This window comes from Chiloscyllium plagiosum, unplaced genomic scaffold, assembly GCF_037043375.1.
Source record: "Chiloscyllium plagiosum isolate Xiang-an unplaced genomic scaffold, Cpla_swu_hap1 HiC_scaffold_30, whole genome shotgun sequence".
Classification (NCBI taxonomy): domain Eukaryota; kingdom Metazoa; phylum Chordata; class Chondrichthyes; order Orectolobiformes; family Hemiscylliidae; genus Chiloscyllium; species Chiloscyllium plagiosum.
The window spans coordinates 32,234,690-32,252,791 of record NW_028270168.1 but is presented as its reverse complement, the minus strand read 5'-3'; the positions used below and the strand labels follow the sequence as shown (position 1 = coordinate 32,252,791).

Here is an 18,102-nt window from a genome sequence, read left to right as displayed (position 1 = left end):
TTAAAGATGAAACGTCTTCGTCGGTGAGTGAAGACATCTTTCGAAGTATCATTTTCACCCAAGATATCATTTCTCGGCGACGCCGCGCTTTATTCAACCTAACTGTGTTGCATGCTTCATAAGCCCCAAAATAGATACCCTCATATACTCCCTCCTTCTCCAAATCCTTCCCCTTTCCAGTAGTTCTGGGGAAGGTGTGCACCAGCCCGAGTATGTGAACTTTATGAACGAGAACTACCCAGAGGGGTTCAAATACAGTAAGTTCCGCCCCAGCATTTACCGCAGAGTTCTTCGATCCAGATCAGTGGGCAGAGGTGATTCAGAAATCCGGAGCCAGGTACAGTACAACATGAAGAACTTCGAAAACGTTATGAATGTGGGGAATCGAATATTATATCAATATGTATTTTGAATTAGGATTTTTTTCGCGGATATACTAGGAAGCTAGGAATATTTGCATTTAAATTACGCCTACTTAATCTAACCGATGTCTCTGCACACTCAAATAAATGTCACCAACACACTATCAAGAGGGCAAAACCAAGTTTTCACGTGGATGACCACTTTCCATTCTTCCGTCGGGGGTTGGGGATTGTGGTGAACACGTTTTGGAAAGATAAAAAACTAACGCGAATTTCGGCAAAAGAAAAGCATTTGCAAAGCACTAAATCGATAATTTAAATAAATAGTTATTTAAAAATGGCCATTAAAAACAGTAGAGGTGACTAACAAGACATTTTCGGTTCGCCTTTTCACTTCAGAAGCAGAATGCCAGAGACAGACTAGCCTCAAGTACTGATCACTTAGAAAGTGGTTTGAGAGCAGGATGGTGATAAGAGGTGGGATTTAAGGTGGCCTTGGGTTGCACTTGGCATGAATGTTACTTATTAGCCAAAACATGGATATTGTCCAAGTCTTATGATAATGGACTGCTTCAGGAATTGAGTCTTGCGAGTGGTGCTGAATATTGGTCAAAATCTGTTGAACGTTGGGCAATCATCTGCAAACATGCTCACTTTTGACCATACGGTGGAGGGATGGTGATTGATTAAGCAGCTGGAGATGGTTGGGCCTAGAACACCATCCTGTGGAACTCCTACAGAGATGTTCTGAAGGTGAGATGAGTGATCTCCAACAACCACACCATCTTCCTTTTTAATCAGGTATGACTCCAAATAGTGCACCTCTTGACTCAATTTTGTTAGGACTCCTTTATGCCACACATAGTCAAATATAGCCTTGATGTCAAGGACAGTCACCCCTACCTCGCCTTTGGAATTCAGCTGTTTTGTCCATGTTTGAACTGAGACTGTAATGAGGTCAGGGGTTGCGTGTGCTGGTAAAATCAAACTGCACATTAGTGACCAGATTATCACTAAGCAAGTGTTGCTTGATAGCACTGTTGATGACCACGTCATCACTTTATTGATAATCAAAAAGAGACTGGTGTGGTTGTAATTCACTGGATTGGATTTGTTAACTTTAGTACTGCTAAAATACTGACAGGGCCCAAAGACCTTACAGTATTTACTGCCCCAGCTTTTTCTTGATATCATTCAGAGTGGATTAAATTGACTGAAGACCGGTATTTGTGATACTGAGAACCTCTCAAGGAGGCCAAGATGAATCATCCACTTGACATGTTTGGCTGAAGATTTTAGCAAATGTATGAGCCTTAACCCTTTTATTGATATGCTGGGCTCCCCCATAATTGAGGATGGCAATATTTGTGGAGTCTCACTGTCCAGTAAATTGTTTAATTGTTCACTGTCATTCATTACTAGATATTGAAGGACTGCTGGCTGTGGAATTCTTTAGCCCTGCTTATGCTTTTCAATACACAAGTTGTCCTGTTTTGTAGCTTTTCCAGGTTGACAATTTTTTAGATCTGCTTGGTACTGCTCCTGGCATATCCTCCTGCACTTTTAATTGAGCCAGAGTTAATTCTCTGTCTTGGTGGTAATGATAAGATTGGCATTTAACAAGTTATAAGGTTGCAGATTGTATTGAGTATAATTTTGCTACTGCCAATGACCCATCAATGCCTCAAATTAGCGATCTATGTGGCCTCAATACCAGTTAGCACAGTGATAGCACTACATCAAACAATGCAAAGTATCCTCAATATGAAGCCAGAAGAGACAATGTCACCCTGAAATAATAAAGATACAAGTTCCAATGAGAATATGAAACTGAAAAATATTAATGAGTGAAAAAGTTGCATTGACAAAATTATGGGACTGAAATTTGACAAGTCCTCAGGATCCAATAACTTTCACCCTAGTGTTAAGATATGGCAACAGATATAGAAAATGTATTATTCATCTTTCATAATTCTATTAAGTCTACAAAGTACTGGCAAACTGGAAGGTTCCAAATGTATCACCATTGTTTAAGAAAGGAAGGAGAGGAAACTACCGACCTTTTAGCTGCAAGTCAGTAGTGGCAAAACTAGAGAAACTATTAAAGAGTGTGATTGTTAGATATTTATGTAATATTTATGATAGGACTGAACCAACATGGATTTATGAAGAAAAAAATTGTGTTTGACAAACCAGTTAAGAGGTTTTGAGGGTACTACAAGCAAAGCCCTTGACAGAGAACCAATTGTTTTAGTGAGATTTGAATTTCAGATGGCCATTGATATTCCCCATATGGGAGATTAGCAAATTAAATTTAAAGTGCTTGAGACTGGGGGTAATATACTAGCATGGATGATGTCGTTGTAAAGACACTGGCCGAGTAATCCAGATCTCCAGGCTAATGTCCTGAGGATGTCAGTTGAAATCCCACAATGGCAGATAGTGAAGTTTGAATTCACTATAGATCTGGAATTAAAATTCACCTAGTTCACTAATGCCCTTTAGGAAAGGAAATCATACATCCTTACCTGGTCTGGTCTATGTGAACTACAGCAATATGGCTGACACCTAAATTGCCTTAGAGTAGTTACGGATGTGCAATAAGTGCTCGTCCGGCCAGCAATACCCACATCTCATGAATGAGTGAAAAGAAAATTTAAAAATTAAACTTAGGAGCTATGAGACTATATAGTGGTGATCTCAAATATGTGACAATTGTAATGCAGTTAATTGATCCACAATTGTCATTTGTGCTGAACTGAAAATGTAATAATCAGAACACCAAAATTAGTTCATATGACTGACAAAATTTATGAAAAAAATGTTCAATTTATTTTGTCAGTTATTTACACTCTGTTGAATAAACAGACATTTTTCTGCCTCCAAAGTACAAAGAAAATTATTTGGACTTACAACTTGGACATGATTTAATAACACTGTTGTTCTAAAGCTAACATAATACATTACAAGTCTCAGCTATTAAAACGAAATGTGTTTGGCTATTCAGAACACTCATTCGATCCATACCTAACTTAAATAATTAGTCCCACAACAAAACATTAAGTTTAATTTTGAATATTTCAAAATACACAATCATCCAAAAGTAATGAACCATATCATATTTGAGCAATCCTTCAACTCCTGTAAGATAAAATCCAAGCAAACATGTACATTTTAAAAAATTCCATTCCTTGCAATAGCACATAACTGTTCTGGCTCAGCCTTATGTTAAGGCTTGAACCACAAAATTTTAATTCGTGATCACTTAAAATCAAATTCCTTATCTTTTCCCTAAACCATTTATGTAAATTGAGTCTTCTTTGCAACAAAATAGAAAACATGTATCCCATTATCAAGAGTGTGGTGCCCATTATCAAGAGTGTGGTGCTGGAAAAGCACAGCAGGTCAGGCAGCATCCAAGGAGCAGGAGAGTCAACATTTCAAGCATTAGCCTTTCATCAGGAATCAGGGCTCCAGCTCCTCGGATGCTGCCTGACCTGCTGTGCTTTTCCAGCACCACACTCTCGACTCTGATCTTCAGCATCTGCAGTCCTCACTTTCTCCTATATATCCCAAAATACCTACCTGTGGACCAGTGAGTAACATGTACCTTCCCTTTTTTTTGTATAGTGGTGCTCAGAGAGTCACCTGAATGGACACTTTAATTTAAAGCTTAGGCATATAACCAGAGAGACCATTTCCAGCAATATTTTACATTCAGATCTAATAACACCAGGCCATGAAAAGTAATGAAGGATAATAATGACAGTCTCTGTACGATGAGTTACCGTTTACTAAGGCAAATAGTTTTACCTTATTATAGATGCTGTATTAAACACAAGTTATTGTTCTGCATGTGATTCTATATTTCTGAAGTCCAAGGAGTCCAAACACCAAGGATATTTTGTATACCCCAATACATCATAACATGAGAGTGACAAAGATGTTCTAACTAAAACTGAAGAGAATGAGCAACATTTGCTTTAACAAACTAAGAAGCAAAGTAGATAATGACATGGGATATTTATTCTCTACATTTCACATGACCAAAAAGTAAATTGTATGATTTCAAACAAAGTGAACCTTTAGAGGAAGTATGTTGAAAAAAAATTGATTTGGCAACATCATTAAATGAGGTTTGTTCTAATTCCTGCCATTGAGAGTTTCTATCTGAAGTCTGAAAAAGTAATTAGATCAAGAGTTCAATGGATAAATAATTGGGGCTGCCAGCAGCACCACTACACTCACTGGAATTAAAGTGACGGTAACATGTACCTTTCCATTTCCACAAATGCTTACTTTTCTAAAACAAGCCAAGACATAGGTTTTGTATTTGTTCACACTTGCTTTGAACATAACACAAGAACAGTAAATGGTGGCCTTGTCAGCGACATCACATTTCCCATGAATAAAAATACAATTCCAGGACCACTTTTGAGTACAAAATGTTGCTGTTGAACCTCTCATACCTATGTACAACATTAGATAGGACAGTTTGCCATGAGAATTGGCTCTCTGATAGCTGTATTTTATTTTTACTTTTGAGCACAAAAGAAATCCAGAGGAAGATCTATTCTAATCACATCCGGAAGATTCACTTCCTTTTTACCACTCTTCACGTAACATTAAAACAATTTAATTTTTAAAACAAGAGTTAGATATTTTGTTGAAGAATTCACCCCTCACCCCATTTAACAGGAATGAGAAACAAATATATATCTGCGGCCTTTAACCCTCTGTTAGGCAAAGAAATGTAGATATTGTTGGAATCTGGCTCAGGAACCTCAATAACTATTATATGTTTACTTTCTGTTAAAGAAAAATCTGTATATTTGTTTATTCAGTCACTATTCTTAATTTTCTCATAAATTTGGACCTTTTCATCTGCATCATCCAGGATTTCTTGTACTGCATGAACTTCGTTGTTTCCTGAACCCTCGCCCCCTGAGCTCAGGATCTCAGTCTCTCCATCTGGCTCTGTGGACATCCAGCCAGATTCTTTGTCACTTTCCTGAAATTCCAGATCCTGGTCTGGCTGTGCTTCCAGGTCAATAGGCTCATCATCGTGACCGGAGTTCATCAGACATGCACAATTATTGCACAGTCCATAGCACTTGCCATCATGTTGCACAATTTTAGCTGCAATGCCGGTGAATGGCTTCCTGCAGACCTTGCAGATAACCAGCTTTCCGGATTTGTGGATCTAGGAATGTTCAAACAAAATATAAAATTAGGAAAATGAAAGCCATAGATAATGTCGTGGATTGATAGAGACTTTATCTAGTAGCAAAATGGTTGTAAATTGGAAGACAGATTTAAAGTAATTGGCAAAAGAAATAATGGACAACCTGAGAATTCTTTTTTTAAAGGCAGTGAATATTGTGATTGGAAGGAGAATAATAATTCCAAGAGATCTGGATAAATACTTGAAGGAACAAAACTTGAGCTTTGGAGAAAAAAGCAAAGAAGCTAGGCTATTTTGAGAGCACTGCAAGACAGCCAGCACAAGCAGTGGATCAAGTGGCACATTCGTATGTTTTTATGAGTTCATTATACACATTAACTTCTGCTCCATTACGTTAATTGTAATGTTTTGGGAAGTGGGGTCAACTGATATATGCCCAATATTGCAATGTAAATAAACACTGACTATATCAAGCACTCATCAGTAAAGCAACAATTTGTTTGTTTCAAAATCAGCAAGATAAGTTCCATCACTGTTAATGGGAATAGATTGACCACATATAGTATTTAGAGCCAGACATTTGAAATTGTTCAAGGTTGAATGAAAGCAGAGTTCTTTCAGTTTTAGAAGTTCTTAAATCATAAATCATCTGTAATCTATTAAACTTTAAAATAATCTTTTCTTGTACATATATAGATGGCCTGTTAGCTAGATGGCTAGTCTGTAATTTAAATAATGACAGCGCAGATTGATTTGTTTTCCAGCTGAGGTAGATTTTGGGCTTGCCTTTTCACCTTGCCCCAAGAGTGGAAGAGAATTCTGAACGATCACTGGCAAAAACTGCCAAGAAAATTGTTCAGGATAAAGCATCAGACCGTGAGCCAAGGACCTGAATTTTAGCAAAGCATATGCAAATGAATGAGTAAAACTAACTAGTATATTTTTTATCGATAGTCCAAAGTAAAAGTGCAGTTTGAACAGGATAGCAGGAGAGAAAAATATGAGTCAGTTATGTAAGTTGAGTTTTAAATGACCAAATTTTACTTTAAAAACCCTATCGAAGAGAAAATGAAAGAAGATCGGGTATTCCACAATCCTGGATGCAAGTTTGCTGACTGAGCTGGAAGGTTCATTTTCAGGCGTTTCGTCACCATACTAGGTAACATCATCAGTGAGCCTCCAGATGAAGCTCGTTAGTATTCCACAATTCTATGCCTGATCTAATCCAAGTCGTAGTCTGGTACTAATCAGTCATACTTCTCCCCATTCCAGCTTACTGATTACATTACTGTACAACAGATAATGGTTCAGTTAAGTTACAGGAATTCAAGATGAGCATATGCTGTGATGAACATAGGAACGAGAAATAATTTGCAATCTCACAGTGCAAAAGGAGTTCATGCTTACAGTTAGGACATGACTACGAAGATGCTCAAGCCGTGTGAATCTCTTCCCACAGGAGTCACAGGGATATGGTCGCTCCCCTGTATGTGATCGAAGATGCCGCTTCAAGTCAGATTTCCTCTTTACTGTATGCGTACAGAATGGACACTTGAATCTCATCTTTGGTAACATACTGCAGTCTCCTTGGAAAAAATGCACTTTTTCAGTACAACCTTCTTATACTGAAATCAAAATATTGACAACGTTCTACATATGCAATGTAACCAGATGAATGTAAATATAAGTTATATTAAAATCGCATGTCCACGGCATTTGAATTGTTGGAATTCCTTAAATAAGAAAACATCTAAGGGAGCTACATTTACAGTTGTATTCTCATCACAATCTTTTACACTTCTTCAATTCACACAGGAAGGGACAACCTTTTTCCCTCCTGTGTTTCTGAAATTTGTAATTACGAATCAATTAAATTGGCAACAACCTTTCAAATTACAGGATTCTAATTGAAATACTAACATACAGCAAATTTACAGATCTGATCTCATATATGTGGGCTATCCTGTCTTTAGATAGGGGTGAAACTAGATAAAGATGTTTTACAGAAAACAAAGGGAGCCAGACACCAAAACGCACTAGAAATGTGCCCTCCATCCCATTCTGACACACAGGATATAAAACACTTTACCTGCACCTTCTCCACTCCAGTCCCCCACAACTTCCAAAATTGTAGGCATTGGAGGATACCAATCTTCAGCTTTTCGACCTCTACCTCGTGAAGGTTGCCTTACTGAGTCACCGTTTCGTCGTGGCAATGGCCAGTCCCTGGGCAAAACATCAGGCTCATGCCTGAACTGATAACTCACATGAGGGGCACTCAGTTCGGAATCTGGTGTTCTTTTTTCCTCAGCTTGAGAAACAGTGTTTATATTTTCAGATGTTCTGGCAGTCACACCAGAACCACACAGATTACTAACTTTGAAAACAGGAAGTTCAGGTACTTCCTGGTGTGCTCGATTATTCACTAAAGAGTTTGGCAGATGGTCTCTTGGAGAATGCTGGAGGTTTGCAACTTGTTGATGAAAGTTGAAGTTTCTCCAGGAGTGTCCAACAACAGACCCTGGATCGGTACTTTTTTGAACGTGAACAGAGTTAGTCTCCAGACCTCGGCTGCTGGTATACAAAGATGACACATCCCCACACTTATTTTCACCATTACTGGAATGGTTGAAATATCTCTCTTTCTCACTGATGTCCAGAGATGATTTGATGAAGCTTTTGCAGGCACTGATCACGTCAGTCATCTGCAAGTAGCTGGCAGCTGACATCACATCAATGACATTTTGGCTTGTGAGGGACAGCCTCCCAGAATATATGAAGTCTAAAATAAGTGTAAATGCATCAGCAGAAAAGACATCAAAAGTCGCTACCGTAGGCTGTCCCACATCCTGTGCGTTATGTAAGAGAAGCATCCGAAAGTAGCCACAGCTGGCAAATAAAACATTACGATGACCCTTGAAGACTCTTCCCTCCACAATGATGCTGCAATCACAAAACATTTCTTGTTTGCGCTGTTCATTTAACTGTTGAAGCAGTCGGGCTTGGTGAGAGGAGATCTCCATTTTGAGAGCTGTCTTCTGTGGACATGAAGAATGAAGAACATCACTTTACTGATCGGAAATAGATGCAGCAATAGGCTAGTCAGCCCCTTGAGCCTGCTCTGCCATTCAATGGGATCATGGCTGATCTCCTAATTCATGCCATTTTCCTACACTTTCCTCATATCCTTTGATGTCTTTAATATATAGGCACCTACCAATTTACAATTTATATTAAATTCTTAATTCATTCCAAGTAGCATTTTGTTTCTTAAAAAATTCTGTATTAAGCAAGAAATAATGGAGATTGCAGAGGTTGTTTATTTGAGCTTTAAAGGTTTTCAATACAGTCCTACAAAAGAGATTAGCATGTAAAATTAAAGTGGATCTGACTGGGGGTAATGTACTGATATGGATTGAGAAGTGGTTGGCAGACAGGAAGTAAAGAGATTAAATAACTGGGTCTTTTTCCAAGTAGCAGCCAGTGACTAGTGAGGTACCATAGGGATCAGTGCTTAGACCCAGCTATTTACAATAATGTAGAGGAGAGACCTAAATATAATACCTGAGTTTGCAGGTGACACAAAGCTGGATAGGAGGATGTAGAGATGTTTCAGTGTGAGGTGAACAAGTTCAGTGAGTGGGTAAAAGCATGGCAGATGCAATATGATGTGGATAAATTTGAGATTATCCACTTAGGTAGCAAAACAAGATGGATTATTATCTTAAAGGTGATAGACTGGGAAGGGTAGAGCAATGACAAGACCTGGATGTCCTTGCTGAAAGTAAGCATGCAGGTGCAACAGGTGGTGAAGAAGGTAATGTTATATTGGCCTTCATTACAAGAGGATTCAAGTAAAGGAGCATGGATATCTTGTTGTGATTGTTGAGATCTTAGTAAGACCGTAGCTGGTGTGTTGTGTGCTGTTATGGTCTCCTTGTCTGGAAATGGATATTCTGCCGAAGGAGGGAGTGCAACAAAGATGTACCAAACTGATTCCTGGAAAAGACACGATTGGTTAGGACTATACACACTGGAGTTTAGAAGAATGAGGGGAATCTCACAGAAACCTATAAACTATTCTGACAGGAGTAGACAAAATAAACACAAGAAAGGATGTCCCCAATTACTGTGGCGTCCAGAAACAGGGGTTATAGTTTAAGGTTACAGGGTAGGCCATTTAGGACCAAGATGAGGAGAACATCCTTCAGAGATTGGTGAGCCTGTGCAATGCTCTCCCACAAAGAGCACTTGAAGACAAAACATTGAATATTTACGAAAGAGAGATAGATATTGTTCTTAGGTCTAAAAGGGTATGAGGAAAAAGTACTGAATTGGAGAATAAGTCACAATGATAGTGAATGGTGGAACAGGCATCAAGGACCAAATGGCCTATTCCTACTCCTAACCTCTGTCTCCAGACAATAGAAAAAAAAGACATAAAACCTGCAATAATACTGAATACTTTAGTAAACCAAATTTATCAATATTAAGTTCTCAAAGCCCACCTGCTGAATCCTTTTGACATATATCTCTACAAGACAATCTCAGCTGTTTCCTGTTCTATTGTGTATTTTCTGCATTTTAAAATCTTTTTCTAAAGCGTCAAGTCAACATTTTACGTAGAAAGCACTCCAATAAACAATACAAATAAGGGACAAGATTGCAGGCAGTACATCTAACTAGAGTCATAAAATTGTAGAGTCAAACAGCATGGAAACAGAACCTTCAGTCCAACTGGTGCACACTAAACATGTTCCCAAACAAAACTAGTCCCACCTACCTGCATTTGACCCTCCAAACCTTTCCTATTCATTGTACTTATCCAAATGTCTTTTAAACGATGTAACTGTATCTGCACCCCCACTTCCTTTGGCAATTCATTCCACTTACTAAACACTCTCAGTAAAAAGATTGCCCCATGTCCTTTCTCCTCTCACCTTAAAAATATGCCTCCTACTTTTGAAATCCCCCACTTTAGAGAAACAACCTTTGCTGTTCATCTTATGTATGCTCCTCATGAATTTACACTTTCAACATAACACAACTTTAAAGTAGTTTAAAACAAACTTTTTTTTGTTAGTGACTCTATGGAGTGACATAATCAAAACTGCTTTTTCAAAAATATATATTCAAATATGGGCCCATTACTGGCAGGATAAAGAACTTATGTTGGAAAATAGAGAAAAAAATGAGTTTGTGTCTGTTTTTTGAGAAAGATATAAGTAACCTCTCAGAACTAGAGATCCAAGTGACTAAGGAGATGGAGGAATTGTAGCAAATTATTGTACTGGAGAAATTAATGTGGCTGAAAGTTGACAAATCCTAGGACCTGACATTCTATATGAGGTGGCTACTGAGCTAACACATTGGTGATTATGTTCCAAAATGCTACAGGTACTGGAATAATTCCTGCAAATTGGAATGTAGCAAATGTCACACCTCTATTTCAGAAAGGAGCAAGGCAAAATTCAGAACTATATACATATTAGCCTTATATAATAGGGGAAAGTACTAGAATCTGTTATAAAGGATGTGTTAAATAGATACAGATAATAACAATTGATTGGCTATTGTCAACAGGATTTTTGACAAACAGATTTCTGAAGACATTACTAACAAAATTGATAAAGGAGGGCCGATGAAGGTGTTATATTTAGATTTTCAGAAGGCTGCTTAGAAAAATTAAGATACATGGGATAGAAGGTAATGAACTGACATGCACTAAGATTGACATATAGAAAATAAAATGTACGTATAAATAGGTCATTTTCACATGGGTAGGTTGTAATTACTGCAGTACTTCAAACCCCAGTTCTCACAATATATATTGAAAACTTAGAGCTGGGGATCAAACATAATATCTCCAAATTTGCAGATAATACAAAGCTAAGTGAGAATGTACATTGTGAAGATGTAAAACAATATCAGGAGGATTTGGACAGGCTTGGTGAATGGGCAAGAACATGGCAAATGGAATATAATGTGGAAAATGTTATCCACTTTGGCAGGAGGAACAGATGTGCAGAGTATTTCTTAAATATTAAGACATCAGATGTATAGATGTACTGAAGGACTTAGGTGCCCTTATCAATAGTCACTGAAGACTAAAATGCGGATATAGCAAGCTATTGGGAAGGCAAATTGAATGGTAAACTTCATTGCAAGAGAATGTGCATACAGGAGAAGTGAAGTCCTACTTCAATTATATAGCAGCCTGGTTAGACTGTACATTACAGAGTTTTTTTGTGTATTTTCTGCATTTTAAAATCTTTTTCTAAAGCGTCAAGTCAAGTAACTGAAATCACTCATCCCTGAAACTATTCATATTTACTCATCTACATGTAATACGGCATGTAAGTTGGTTTGTGCAATACAGTAATAACATTGAGAAGTTAAGACGACATTATATATCATGACAGTAATGCTGTAGTTTTTTTGTATTTACAAATTTTATACTTGAAATACAAAAATACAAATGTATAAACCAGGAACAGTTTCTGCCATTTGGTATGATCATGGAGGATCTAATTGCAACCTCAACTCCACATACTCACCTTCCCCTGCACTCATTCCCTGTGCCACTTGCTTACCAAGAATCTGTCTGCCCCGCCTTAAAATTATTCAAAGATTGTGCTTCTACTGCCTTTTGAAGAAGAGTTCCATAGACTTGCTTCACAAGTTTAAAATAAATGAGCCTCATTTCTATTTTAAATGGGCAACTCCATATTTTCAAAGTGACCCCTAGTTCTAGATTCATCCACAAGACAAAACATTCCTTTCACATCAATCCAGTCAAGATGCCTCAAGATCTTAAATGTTTTAATCAAGTCACATCTACCTTTTCTAAACTCTAGCAGATACACGCCTGGCATGTCTAGTCTTGCCTTATAAGATAACCTACCTATTTCAGATATTAGTCTATTAAACCTTCTCTGAAATTTTTCCCAACATATTTACATCCTTCCTTAAATAAGGAGACCAACAATGTACTCAGAACTCCAGATAAGCCCTCATCATTGAGCCCTGTGTAATTGAAACATAAGCCAGATTTTGATCACTCACTTAACCTACCCAAATCCCTTTGTAGCTTCTATGTGCACTTCACAATTTAAATTCCAATCTGTTTTTCTGTCTTTAGAAAAGTTAGTAATCATACTTTTAGTCCCTTCATCCAGGTCATGGATGAATACAGGTCAAGGTCCCAACACTGACACCTACAGCACACCACTTATTACATCTTGCCAACCTGAAAATGATCCATTAAGCCTTCCCAGTTTCCAACTATCTAACCATGCCAATATGCTTACACTCTGTTCTGTGAACATTCGTTACATCCATGTGGTAATAGGAGGGAGCCAACAAGCCAAACTCACTTGACATCATCCTCATCATTCACAGATGCATCTGTCTATGGCACTATCATTAGGAAAGATAACCATACAAGTCAATGATGACACAAAATCCAGTCTTCACATAAGGGTTGGCAATATTGTGTTGTGTACCCAACTACTGAAATGAATAGTACTGACTTCCAACAGATTTAACAACTCAAAATTGGGCATCAATGAGATGCTGTACGCTATCAGCAAAAGCTGAATTGTATTCAACCACAGTAACCTCACAGCTTGGCATAATATCCTACTCCATACAATCTAATGGGAGATTATTCCTGGTTCAAAGAAGAGTACAGGAGGATCTACCAGGAGCAACACCAAACATACGTAAAACCAAGGTGTCAACTTGGTGAAGCCAGAACTCAGGACTACTTGCACATCAAACTATGTAAACTACGGGTTTAAAAAAAAAGGACTAAATTATCCCACATTCAATAGATTGGATATAAGCTTTGCAGTCATGCCACATCTAATTGTGAGTGGCACTGGACAAGGAGACAACTGAAAGGAAAAAAAGAGGTTCCACGTGTATTGTCAATGATGGAGCAGCCTAGATTATCAATGCATAACACTGAATCATTTATACCATAGTGTCCAGAAATGTGGAGTCACAAGGATAGGGTCAGGGACTAGGTTTGGATGGAATGCTCTGTGGAGGGTCGGTGAAGACTCAATGGGCTGTCGGGATTCTATGACTCTATTTATATCCATCTTCAGCCAGATGTGCCAAGTGACTGATTCTCCTCCGCCTCTCTCTGAAATCCCAAGCATCAGAGATACCACACAACAACCAGGTCAATTCTCTATATGTGATATCAAGAAATGGCAGGGGGTACGAGATACTACAAAAAGCTTTAGGCCTTGACAGCATTGCACCAATAGTACTGAAAACATGTGCTCCAGAACAAGCCACACACCTAGCCAGGCTGTTCCCATAGAGTTAGACTATTGACATCTACCAGACAATATGGAAAATTACCCAGGTATGTCCAATACACAAAAATTCAATATGACCAGTTACCATCCGATCAGTCTATTCTCAGTCATCAGCAAAAGAACAAAAGGGGTTGTCAACAGTGCCACTAAGTGGCACTAGCAAAGGAATAACCTGCTCACTGATGCTCAGTTTGGGTTTTGCCAAAGCCACTCGCTCATCTCCTGACCTCATTACAGTCTTGGTTCAACCATGAACAAAAGACTTAAACTCCAGAGTGAAGTGAGAGTTACTGGCCTTGACATAAAAGACAGCATTTGACAGAACAGCATTCAGGATTCCTAACAAAACTACAGGCAATAGAAACAGGAGAAAAGTTCTCCACTGGGTAGAGTTGTACCTAACACAAAAGATAGTTATGGTGTGGAGGTCACTCATATTAATTCGCGAACTTCACTCTTGGAGTTCCTCAGGGCAATATCCTAGGCCAAACCATCTTTAGCTGCCTCATCAATGGTCTTCCCTCTAACATGAAGTCAAAAATAGGGTTGTTCACTCAAAACTGCCATTAGCAATTCACTCAAAATTGCACATTCAGTACCTTTTGCAACCTTTCTGTTACCAAAGTAGTGAATTCCCAATTATCAATCTCCCAGAGTTTGCTATTGACCAGAAGTTCAACTGGACTAGCCATATAAATGCTATGGCGACAAGAATGGGTCATAGGCTTGAATTATACACTGAGTAGCTCACATTTCCCCCCCCACCCCCCCCACCAATACTTGTCCACCAATACTTGTCCACCAATAACAAGGCACTAATCAGGAGAATAATGATTATTCAGCTCCAATAACACTCAAGTTCCAAATTAGCCCACTTGATTGGCACTCTTCAAAATTCAGTCCTTTTCCCACCAATGTACACTTAGGCAGTAGTATGTACCATTTACAAAATGCATTACATCAAGTCACCGATCCTTCTTCAACAAGACTTATTGTGAAATCAAAATTCTGGAACTCACTACCTGACAGCACTGTCCCTTACACCAAAGGAGCACACACCATTACCTTCTCCAGGTGAATAAAAGCTGGCCTAACCAGCAATGGACATATCCCATGAACAGATAAAGAGAAATTTTAAAGTATGATAAAAACAGATTTCACCGAACCCTTTTAATGGAATCTGGGCATGTATTTTATGACTTAAACAAAACTATTTTGCAGGATTATGGGGAAAAGGCGGTGATGTGGGATTAAATAGAATAGTTCTTTCAAAACAGTGATACAGACAATTTGGTAAACAGCCTCTTCCTTTGCTGCAAAATTCTAAGATTCCATGGTTTTATATTTCGGAGATGCCGGTGTTGGACTGGGGTGTACAAAGTTAAAAGTCACACAACACCAGGTTATAGTCCAACAGGTTTAATTGGAAGCACACTAGCTTTCGGAGCAACGCTCCTTCATCAGGTGATTGAATCACCTGATGAAGGAGTGTCGCTCCGAAAGCTAGTGTGCTTCCAATTAAACCTGTTGGACTATAACCTGGTGTTGTGTGATTTTTAACATGGTTTTATACTATAGCTCATCAGTTATTCTCTTATTCTTGAAGATGTTGGAGAGCTTAACTTGAACTAGGGAGTCTGAAAAAACAACTTACTTTCAATGCATGCCTATCCACAGAACAACTTCCTATCACCAAATTTCATTATAAATTCTAGTTCACATTCCAAAGGTGAACTGCTAGCCACATCACACTACAGTTACATTTTTGCCAATTACAATGGTCCCACTCCCAAATTCATCCTTTTTACAGATATATTGTAAAAACAGTAAATCTCCAATAACTTTAACTCTCAGTTCATAAACTACCAAAAAATGTTAATATTTAATAATATACACTAAAATGAAAATATGATAAAAAGAGACATAATGTGTGACTTTAATCCAGAGTTGCACAATCTGATAGATTATCCTGTCCTCCAAACCCAAAAGTCTTCCAATGTCACGTTAATTTAAAAAATAATGCGCACAAATGGCAAAAACAAATAAAATGGTTATATTTAGGGAAAACAGCCGATTTCTTGATCCTGCCAACTCAGTTGATGTTCCCAAGATTTTATTTATCTAATGATATCAACTGATGAACAGGACTGCTTTCACCGTGAAGCACCCGAATAGGCTGCTCATACTATAATCACACATTGAAAACAATCAGATCAGGAGTACTTAGAGGAAGCAATTGATAAACCTGGACAATTTGAGCTGGAAGATTTTTTAAAATTCCCCCAAAATGGACAGCTGAGAGTAAAACCTTGGCGGGAAAAGTAGATAGACTCAGCTCACGTCTGCACACAGAACCCGCCTCTTCCCTGTTGTAATTGGCTACTACGGACGCCAATCAAATCGCAGCGACACAATAGATAACAATAGCGAGTAACGCCCGGGAGCCAATCCGCCGGCTCGCTGTCCGGGACTAACCGCCCGTGCTCGTGCTCGCCGTCACTAACCGTCAGTTTATTTCAATCCCTGCCCACTCCACAAGAATCCGCCCGTTCAATGCGTGGTCACCCCCGCCCCACCTTGCCTTTCCCGCCCGGTCAGTCTCACTGCCACCCGCTTCTTCAATATGCGATGAACTCCTCCCTTTCTCGAATCCGCCCGGTCAGCCTCACCGCCTGTTCAATGAGCAGTGACTCCCCTCCCCCCCCCCAGAATCCGCCCGCTCACGGCATGCTGCTCCTGTCCCACCGCCCACCATCAATCCACCCGCGCTCGGAACGGGGCAAGCCCGGTACAGACCCCCACCACCAGGATTTCCCCCTCACCCACTTGACCGATTAAGCCTCCGTGCAGTTAAAACACCCGGTTTTCTGCGAGTCGCATACACACAGGATCTTATCCTTCGGCACAATCCCGGACACAGAGTCCGCCAGTACCCCCCGGGGTTATACCCCCGGCCACCAGACCGATCCTGCCTCTCCCTCCCTCACCGGGGTAACCGATAATCCGCCCACCCCCGCCAAACTCAGCAGCCCTTGGGTGGTAATTTAGATTTATGATTTAATGCTGGCATAACGCCCCGAACCCTCCCTTACCAACAACCAACGCTGCACTCCACCCGGTCCGACCCGGACGTGCTTTTAACGCCCGGATTTACACCCGGAGGCACTTAAGAGACGAAAGGCAGCACGAACGATTGAACCGCAATTTTCATTCCAATTGCTGTGGTTATACTAATTTTGGCGGTTTTTGAGTAGTTTCCGTGGTTGTAATTTTATTTTATAAGCTTCTAGAAAATACCCAACTGTTATTTTCCACCAGTGATACACAGACCCCACCTCCGAGGTCTCATTACAGGAGTAGCGAGCTGCATTAGTTGACAGCAAACATCATCCTTCCTGAGCATTTAACCAAAGGGGTTAAGAGCTATGCAGAGAACGGGAAATAAACTATACACTGATTAAGAACCGAAGTATAAATCTGAAAGAGACTTGGCAGTCTTGAGCTCCCTGCTGTAACGCCCATTTTTCTTTACCACCTGCACGGTATAGAAGATCTTTTTTCACATTGCCAGTCTTATTTTCTTCTTCACTAACTTACAACATATTGTATTTGTCCAGCATCTCATTTTAAGAATTCATCTGACATGTACAAAATGAAACGAGTCTCTATAGTGCAACTGCCCATAGAGCTGGAGCTTTGGTTTCCTATCATTCACCTTTCTGCAATATACCTAAACGGTGTCTAAAACATCTTTTAAAAAGTTTATTTATTTTGTTCGTAGCAGTATCTCAATCCAAAACTAGTCCTTTTTAATTTAGAAACTTACTTTGTTATTGAGAACAATAAATAATCTAAACTTTATAATGATGATCATTCTTACCCAAGTATTCTCTCACATTTAGTAAACCTCATTCCCAGCACCAGGTCTAGCAAAGCCTCATACGTAGTTGAACATTGGTCACTTTTATTATATGTATTCTATTTCATAACACTCCTAACACTTAGACAAGTATTGATTTAGATATTGTTTAATTAGCATCTCACTTTCATACCTGATTACCATGCAAATTTGCTCCTTACTCACTGAGGGCTACAAAATGATCACAGGAACATGATCACTCTATTCTCGATTCCGAACAAATGAATTCTGTTCTTTCCCGTTTAAGTTCGTCATCTTTCAAATCAATGTCTTTCCGTCAATATCTTCAACTTATCTTTCGTT

General features: G+C 39.0%; 1 protein-coding gene and 1 long non-coding RNA gene across 3 annotated transcripts in view; one reads left to right on the top strand and one right to left on the bottom strand.

Moving 5' to 3' along the window:
- The first annotated feature begins 59 nt into the window (after nt 1–59).
- Nucleotides 60–7,262, top strand: LOC122563702 (uncharacterized). Its single transcript, XR_006315696.2, has 2 exons — nt 60–337; nt 7,007–7,262. It is a non-coding gene; the product is annotated as an uncharacterized LOC122563702 (long non-coding RNA).
- The window catches only part of LOC122563698 (zinc finger and BTB domain-containing protein 8A-like), a 26,707-nt gene continuing 11,782 nt past the window's right edge, over nt 3,178–18,102 (bottom strand). Inside the window, exons 1-4 of one of the 2 annotated variants that reach the window (XM_043717800.2) lie at nt 16,385–16,404; nt 7,637–8,585; nt 6,955–7,133; nt 3,178–5,565 (exon numbers count right to left, since the gene is read on the bottom strand). In XM_043717800.2, the coding sequence (XP_043573735.1) occupies nt 5,203–5,565; nt 6,955–7,133; nt 7,637–8,570 (1,476 nt within the window). In that variant the 5' untranslated portion in view covers nt 8,571–8,585; nt 16,385–16,404 and the 3' untranslated portion in view covers nt 3,178–5,202. Of the gene's footprint in view, nt 5,566–6,954; nt 7,134–7,636; nt 8,586–16,384; nt 16,405–18,102 lie in introns of those variants that run through there. The other variant, XM_043717789.2, reaches the window with a different exon arrangement.